The following is an 8,995-nucleotide window of genomic DNA, read 5'->3' as shown; positions in this document are numbered from 1 at the left end:
TTTCTTCCTTGATCTTTTTCAGCGTCAAGCTTATCTGAAGTGATGTTATGGCTTAAATCGTGCGACAAGGGATTTGGAGAGATAAAAGGATGTCCTAGAAGCTGCTGTGCTAAGCATTGGTTACCGTTCTCCGGATATAGACATCAATACAAAGTATATGACATTAAAAGACAGTAGCTATAAATTCTTCGGCACTTTAATGCTTGTTTTTTTCGCGAACTTCATTTTTTCAAGTTGAAGAGTAACCCTCGAGAGTAACCGCCCTCATGAAAGTAACCACCCTTTTTATAGAACTTTTACAGAAGTGATGTACACTTCATTTATAATTCATTATCCAAATAAAATGTTCATGCATACTTGCGTTAGCTACTGCAACCTTGCACTATTATAAACGCATTGAAAAATAAATTCATACAGCGTGGATTATCAGTTAACTATTGGAGTTAATAGTGCTTAAAATACAACTTGAAAGTAGCCACCCCCTTGAGGTGACTAATTTTGAAATATCCCGCCTGGAGTCCGCGTGAATGAATGAACATTGTGAAAAGGTGAACATTTGTGCATTCGCATTACCACACAGAAGTTAATTTGCGTTCTGTGAACCTAGAAACAATTTCATTCAAAAATTGCTAGTCAAGATGCAGCAACTCTTTCCAAAATTCGCTTATATTCGGCAATCGTTTCTCGGTAATTTTCTTCGAGAATATTTAATTGTTCTCGTTGTGATATATTTGCAACTGCAGCAGCATATTCATCCGCGGTTAAAACACGTTGAAGTTTTTTCAAATCAGCTTTTTCTTTCTAAGAAAAAATCAGATTATGAACACTACTTTTGAGTTTCGTTCTCGCGGATGAAATTTGAATTTATGGGTAAGTATATAGCCAACAGGATGTAGAGTAATATATATAGACATATCAACACGAACGTACCTGAAACGGAGCGTTTAGACGTTTCTTTATTTCCAGTCGATATTTTCGATGCTCTTCAGGATCGTTCAAATTAGTTGCACCCAATCGAAGAATTTCATAAACACGTCTACATTGATGCTGTTAGTAAATGGTAAATATAGAACATTAGTGGTAAATACAGAACATTAGTGGTAAATATGCAGAACATTAGTGGTAAATACAGAACATTAGTGGTAAATACAAAGAATTGATGGTAATCGGAATGATAAACACAAAGCTGTTTAGTGAAACTTGATCAATGAAATCTCCATAAAAAAGATCAAATTGCTGTATAGTATATTTATGTACATCATAACTAACTCGTTAATATTAGCTTCTTAAGGTGAACTTTCTGAAACAACAAATTTACAAATCTCAAATGTGATCGTTAAACATTTTCTCAACCTGGTTAACTTTCAATTTTCGCCTTGCTTGATCGACCATTTCCTTAGAGAAACCTTTACATAAATAATTAGGTTTGAACACAGGTAAAGAGCGACAACGCAGAACATCTACGTAATCACGTAAGCGAAGAAAATCATTAACAGGATCCTCAACTATAAAAGAGCAAGATGAAGTATGAACACCGCTGCCAATTATACAAAGTAAGACAGGCTCAATTAAATATATACACACATTTGTCAAGGACAAAAACCCCATCATAAGTCTTGATCATGTTGGTAAAAACCGACACAAGAACTTTTTCATCTCTAATGTTAACAATGGTCAACTAAATAGAATACACCAGTCATATGAAGAACCTTCACGTCTTTAATGTCAATAATTATCAACTGTACACCTGTCATATCAAGAACCTTCACGTTTCTAACGTTAATATTCATCAACTGTACACCTGCCATATCAAGAACCTTTATGTCTCTAACGTTAATATTCATCAACTGTACACCTGTCATATCAAGAACCTTTATGTCTCTAACGTTAATATTCATCAACTCTACAAGAACCTTGATCCTCAAACAAAAAATGAGCAGGAATATTCAGTTGATTAATCTATGATAAACCTTTCACCTTTTAACTCTGCTATACCGGTCACAAGCCCGGGACTTGTAGCGTATAAGACTCTCTGTTTTTGAGTAGACTTGTCTGGTTTATAAGGAAGAGGAGTGGAAGGTTAATTTCTCAAATGTTGTTAGATAAGGTCGTTATTGTTTGTAGTTGTTGGTTATAGCGCTGTGCTATCATTCTTTCTTTTTGTACAAGAACCTTTATGTCTCTAACGTTAATATTCATCAACTGTACAAGAACCTTCACGTCGCTAACGTTAATATTCATCAACTGTACAAGAATCTTTACGTCTCTAACGTTAATATTCATCAATTGTACAAGAACCTTTACGTCTCTAACGTTAATATTCATCAACTGTACAAGAACCTTTATGTCTCTAACGTTAATATTCATCAACTGTACAAGAACCTTTATGTCTCTAACGTTAATATTCATCAACTGTACAAGAACCTTTATGTCTCTAATGTTAATATTCATCAACTGTACAAGAAACCCGTCTCTAACGTTAATATTCATCAACTGTACAAAAACTTTGTCTCTAATGTTAATATTCATCAACTGTACAAGAACCTTTACGTCTCTAACGTTAATATTCATCAACTGTACAAGAACCTTTATGTCTCTAACGTTAATATTCATCAACTGTACAAGAACCTTTCGTCTCTAACGTTAATATTCATCAACTGTACAAGAACCTTTACGTCTCTAACGTTAATATTCATCAACTGTACAAGAACCTTTACGTCTCTAACGTTAATATTCATCAACTGTACAAGAACCTTCACGTCTCTAATGTTAATATTCATCAACTGTACAAGAACCTTTACGTCTCTAACGTTAATATTCATCAACTGTACAAGAACCTTTATGTCTCTAATGTTAATATTCATCAACTGTACAAGAACCTTCACGTCTCTAACGTTAATATTCATCAACTGTACAAGAACCTTTACGTCTCTAATGTTAATATTCATCAACTGTACAAGAATCTTAACGTCTCTAACGTTAATATTCATCAACTGTACAAGAACCCTTACGTCTCTAACGTTAATATTCATCAACTGTACAAGAACCTTTACGTCTCTAACGTTAATATTCATCAACTGTACAAGAACCTTTACGTCTCTAACGTTAATATTCATCAACTGTACAAGAACCTTTACGTCTCTAACGTTAATATTCATCAACTGTACAAGAACCTTTATGTCTCTAACGTTAATATTCATCAACTGTACAAGAACCTTTATGTCTCTAACGTTAATATTCATCAACTGTACAAGAACCTTTACGTCTCTAACGTTAATATTCATCAACTGTACAAGAACCTTTACGTCTCTAACGTTAATATTCATCAACTGTACAAGAACCTTTCGTCTCTAACGTTAATATTCATCAACTGTACAAGAACCTTTATGTCTCTAACGTTAATATTCATCAACTGTACAAGAACCTTTACGTCTCTAACGTTAATATTCATCAACTGTACAAGAACCTTTACGTCTCTAACGTTAATATTCATCAACTGTACAGAACCTTTACGTCTCTAACGTTAATATTCATCAACTGTACAAGAACCTTTACGTCTCTAATGTTAATATTCATCAACTGTACAAGAACCTTTACGTCTCTAACGTTAATATTCATCAACTGTACAAGAACCTTTATGTCTCTAATGTTAATATTCATCAACTGTACAGAACCTTCCGTCTCTAACGTTAATATTCATCAACTGTACAAGAACCTTTACGTCTCTAATGTTAATATTCATCAACTGTACAAAATCTTAACGTCTCTAACGTTAATATTCATCAACTGTACAAGAACCCTTACGTCTCTAACGTTAATATTCATCAACTGTACAAGAACCTTTACGTCTCTAACGTTAATATTCATCAACTGTACAAGAACCTTTACGTCTCTAACGTTAATATTCATCAACTGTACAAGAACCTTTACGTCTCTAACGTTAATATTCATCAACTGTACAAGAACCTTTACGTCTCTAACGTTAATATTCATCAACTGTACAAGAACCTTTACGTCTCTAATGTTAATATTCATCAACTGTACAAGAACCTTTACGTCTCTAATGTTAATATTCATCAACTGTACAAGAACCTTTACGTCTCTAATGTTAATATTCATCAACTCTACAAGAACGTTTATGTCTCTAATGTTAATATTCATCAACTGTACAAGAAACTTTACGTCTCTAACGTTAATATTCATCAACTGTACAAGAACCTTTATGTCTCTAACGTTAATATTCATCAACTGTACAAGAAACTTTATGTCTCTAATGTTAATATTTATAAATTGTATACCTGTCATATCAAGAACCTTCTTATCTTTAGTGTAATGATTATCAACTGCCAAGAGAAGTTTGGCTGAAAGAAAAAAAACATAACTGTCGGAGTTTTTATAGAATCTGATATATTTAAAAAGAATGCAATAATTTTTTATGCTAAAATACAGTTCAAGAAACTTAAATTTTTGTGGAATTTGTATGTCACATGATAAATGATGAGAGCTACCTATTTTCCCTTCTCAAGACAAAAAACTCCCCTTATAAAACATTGAATGAACTATATGTTAGAGCCAAAAAAGTCGACTTTGCTTATACACATTTACTGTACTCATACGTATACAGCAAGTACAACATGGTAGATGCAGACGATACCATTATATTATATAGAGGAAATGAAAAAACTGTAGAGCAATGTCTATTTTGATGAATAAGGAGTCTTAAAAGTTCAAAACGAGACCGGGTTGAAATAGACTTGTGTCCGTATACGTCAAAAATCGTGAAAACAGCCTTGATATTAATACGTAAATGTAGAAATAAAAATTTACAACAAAAGGTTAGCCTTAAAGTTAGTGTGGCATTATTTGAAGAAAAAGAAATATGCAGAGCCTTACCGCCTAGACCTTTCTTTTGAAACGTAGGAAGAATAAGAAATTGACTGTCAAAATAAAAAAAATCAAACATGCAACATAATAACGTATACAACCATCATAAACTTTCTTTGTGTTTCTTATAAGACCAGATAAGAATGTATATCGATAGACGTATTTTTATCAAAAACCTTCATTCTATCGATAAGCTCTAGTTGATAAAATTCTAATTCTGCCGATAAGTCTAATTCCATCAATACCTAGTTCTACTTCTATGATTAGAACAACACCTTCTCACCTTATTCGAGGTCTTTTCATATCAGGATAGGCATAATATCGATAGACTGCAGTGTAGCCAGCTATCGAAAACCTTGTGATACCGACTTCAGACGATTTCTTAAACCTGTAACAAACAGTCGATGCGAAAAATTCATCAAACTAGATATATAAAATATAGTTATGACAGATTAAAGTAAAAAATATAAAAAATATAGTTACATTAGAAAGAAGTCCCACTTACTATCATCCATATCTATATAAAAAAGATGTTTCTCTCAGTTCCCATGCGTAATACAAAGAGGTCCTACTAAACACCGCCCGGAGTGCTCGAGAGTGCCAGGAAACGTCAGAGAAAGCGTAAGATTGCCCGAGAAAGCCGGATAACATAAAAGAGATAGAATGAATCTACGTATTTAATATTTTTCTAAAGATTTTTAACTCCATTTTGAAGTTATTTGACTCAAAACCACGCAGCCATGGATCTTCGTGTACAGCCCACCTTTCTAATATTTTGCCGCTCATTTCACCTTTCTAATATTTTGCCGCTCATTCTCCTTTCTAATATTTTGCCGCTCATTTCACCTTTCTAATATTTTGCCGCTCATTCCACCTTTCTAATATTTTGCCGCTCATTCCACCTTCTAATTTTTTGCCATCATTCCACCTTTCTAATATTTTGCCGCTCATTTCCATTTCAGTTTCCTTCCATTCCATTCCATTCCTTTCATTCCTTTCCAATTCCATTTCCATTCCATTTCATTTTGCCATTCATTCCTGCTTTCATTCCATTTTCACTTTATTTTGCCTTTTCCAGCTCCTATTCCATTTCACTTCAATTTTTGCCATTTTCACTAATTTGCCGCTTTCCATCAATTTCTCATTACACCTTTCTAAGTTTGCCTCTTCCATCCTAATCTTTTGCCCATGTTCCTTTCATTCCCACCTTTCTATATTTTTTGCTCATTCCTCTATTGCCGCTCATTCCACCTTTCTAATATTTTGCCATCATTCCACCTTTCTAATATTTTGCCGCTCATTCACCCTTTCTAATATTTTGCCGCTCATTTCACCCTTTCTAATATTTTGCCGCTCATTTCACCCTTTCTAATATTTTGTAACGCGTCCATCTCCTGGGTCGAACAGGTTATTATTTTTCCAGAAATGTTGGCAAAAACCGAAATGAAATGTCATAAAGTGCATACTAATTTTCAAAGATCCTTGTTTTTGCTCGATTAAGGCTTTATATTCAAACACCACTGCATATAACTAGAAGAATTACTCCAGAAAATACGCGTATAGGCACCATTGATGTCAAAATTGGCCGTGGACAATTTTTAAGAATTTTTTTGTCAAAAACACTTTAGTAGTCAAAAACACACCAGAAACTATCGTAAATAGATTTATCCTATCTTTCATGTTCTTGGCCACTCTTGGCCGTTCTCAGACGCTTTCGAGCATTCCGGGCAGTATGTACTAAGACCGCAAAAAGACACTTATGTTATAGCCTGGCATTTATACGTACGTAACCATAGTGCAAACCAACAAGAATTGGTTAGCCTTTCTAAGATGATTGTTTTTGTTAAACAAACGGAACAGTTTGTTATTGTCAAACAAAAACACCTAGCTACAAAAAAACTTGCATTTTTGTGCTTTTCATAAATGGAAACTCGTACAGACCTAAAAATGAAGCAGCATCGATATACCAAAGAACAAAAGTTTGCAATCTTTCATGGTAACTCTTGAATCTTGGAGTTGAGATACCAGCCTTAATAAAAATTAATCATCAGGTAAATTTCATATTGATAAATGCGAAAAAACAGTGATTTGCGAAAAGACTGTGATAAATTCACGTGTGGCAGAACAGCAAAAGACCATGAAGACACTCTGCTTGATATATACTTACTTTATATACTTGATATGTTTCTTCAGAAACAATGAAAGTTTCAATCAGTTCACCCATTGGAGTAAACTTATCCTCCTCAGGAAACTTTGATAGAAACTGATCTAAATTACTAAAATGACCTAGATAATGACAAAAAATCCTTTGTAAATACAACCCAACTACATTACGTAAGTATATTTTAAAGATAAGTAAATTTTTTAATTAAGAAATAAAAGATGTTTACTGTGTTTGCACGGGCTCATGCAAACCGAGGAGACCTTTGGGAGAACTCGAGAGCGAAGGTCGAGGGTTGCACCTACTCGAGAGTTCTCACAAACGTCCAAGAGGTTTGCATAAGCCTGTGCAAACACGAAAAACATGTTTTATTTCTTTTATAAAATAAAAATAATGCGAAAAAGACAAACATTTTAATTTTTCCTCTAAAATGTATTCATGATCGATTTTCAAATTCTCTTTGACTGATTGACTGCTTTGATTGATTTGATTGGTTGAGCTCAGATGTGTTTTGCACAGGCTAATGCAAACACGGCTCTACCAAACACCGCACGCGTTTTATTGCTTTTATTTTATAAATAGTAATGAATCCAGCAGTTGTACGTACATGCAAAATACACAAAATACGTGAACACGACAAAAATTTGCATCAAGATAACTTGAACCACAATGACTACGTCAGTTTTTCTTTCCACGTACGTTGAGAAGAGGGTGGGGGCTGATTAAGGGTATGTTAAAAAGTAAAAAGTCTACACCATCTTCCAACCAATACCTGGAGCTAAGACTTTTTTCACAAGTGAAATTACGTCATCTGGCTACACAAATAAAACAAAGAAATACAACATAAAATTTACACAAAGATGTATTTAATACAACTATACAAGCTTTACATTGTGAAATCAATCTGGTACACAGTGGATATTTATGGATAGCAATGTGCCCTTATTAAATGCTTACGCATTTGTTGTGTATAGATGTACAACATAAGTAGCACTAAAACGTGTGTTGTGCAACAATGTTTTAATACATTTCTTCACAACAAAAATGGGTGGATAAAAAATCATAAGAGAAATATAATCCTGCTTTGTGAGTATCAATCTGAGTGATACAAACCATTCACTTTGCTAAACATTGAGTGCTTCATATATTGTAGCCAGCAATAATATGAAAATGGAGTATTAAACATTCAATAAATCAAACTTATTCCATCTTAAGTATATGGAGGAAATATTTGTGAAATACAAACTGTAAGAAAATGTCGTAATTACCTTAATATCTACAGGGGATAATTTGTCAACAGCTGCACTGTATTTAATGCCAAGATAAGTGAGCAAGCTACCAGCATGGTAGTACAACTAAGTAAAAAGACATTTCCATGACACATAAGTAGGATCTACACACAACACCCAGTAGCCAATGATTTTTGTACCAATAGAGTACATATACACACAATACTCATATTACAACACCAGCACGAAACTTTGTACAATGTACTACACAAATATTTCAGTATGAAATCACTGTAACACTATGTGTTGCAAAAACATTACAATTTGTAAAGAAATGAATAATGCTAAGGATCTGAAATTTATGTAGCGCGACCACACTTTATACCACTGTACAACACCACAATACACATTGATTTCTTTGAAAGAGTTCACTGTTGCTTTAAATATAATTATTTATCTGGATAGTTTGATATAAATGGCATTTTATGCACCTGAACTTCCAAATTCTTGTAACCAAATATCACCTCACTATAAAAGAAATGGAAGAATCTGTGGAAAAATCATTTCAGTTTTTTTTGCAGAATAAATCTTTACTTCACTGTCTCTTCTAGCAACCAACTTAAGTGGTCGACAGGACAACAGCTATCCCACCCATGGTCAAGATCAGTGGCAGACACTTAATGAAAGATTGGGGAGACAAGCGTATATAAGGGTTTAATGC

General features: G+C 33.7%; 1 protein-coding gene across 2 annotated transcripts in view; it reads right to left on the bottom strand.

Moving 5' to 3' along the window:
* Positions 1–282: 282 nt before the first annotated feature.
* Positions 283–8,995, bottom strand: part of LOC124440383 (histone acetyltransferase type B catalytic subunit-like) — a 10,796-nt gene continuing 2,083 nt past the window's right edge. For both annotated transcript variants that reach the window (XM_046990775.1, XM_046990774.1), the window contains exons 5-16: positions 8,766–8,802; positions 8,314–8,400; positions 7,818–7,860; positions 7,052–7,170; positions 6,826–6,913; positions 5,368–5,401; positions 5,168–5,272; positions 4,894–4,937; positions 4,299–4,361; positions 1,354–1,505; positions 931–1,047; positions 283–801 (exon numbers count right to left, since the gene is read on the bottom strand). In XM_046990775.1, coding sequence (XP_046846731.1) covers positions 634–801; positions 931–1,047; positions 1,354–1,505; positions 4,299–4,361; positions 4,894–4,937; positions 5,168–5,272; positions 5,368–5,401; positions 6,826–6,913; positions 7,052–7,170; positions 7,818–7,860; positions 8,314–8,400; positions 8,766–8,802 — 1,057 coding nt within the window. In that variant the 3' untranslated portion in view covers positions 283–633. The remainder of the gene's footprint in view (positions 802–930; positions 1,048–1,353; positions 1,506–4,298; positions 4,362–4,893; positions 4,938–5,167; positions 5,273–5,367; positions 5,402–6,825; positions 6,914–7,051; positions 7,171–7,817; positions 7,861–8,313; positions 8,401–8,765; positions 8,803–8,995) is intronic.

Source organism: Xenia sp. Carnegie-2017, unplaced genomic scaffold, assembly GCF_021976095.1.
Source record: "Xenia sp. Carnegie-2017 unplaced genomic scaffold, XeniaSp_v1 HiC_scaffold_2, whole genome shotgun sequence".
NCBI classification, from domain to species: Eukaryota; Metazoa; Cnidaria; class Anthozoa; order Malacalcyonacea; family Xeniidae; genus Xenia; species Xenia sp. Carnegie-2017.
This window is presented reverse-complemented; position numbering and strand designations above follow the sequence as displayed.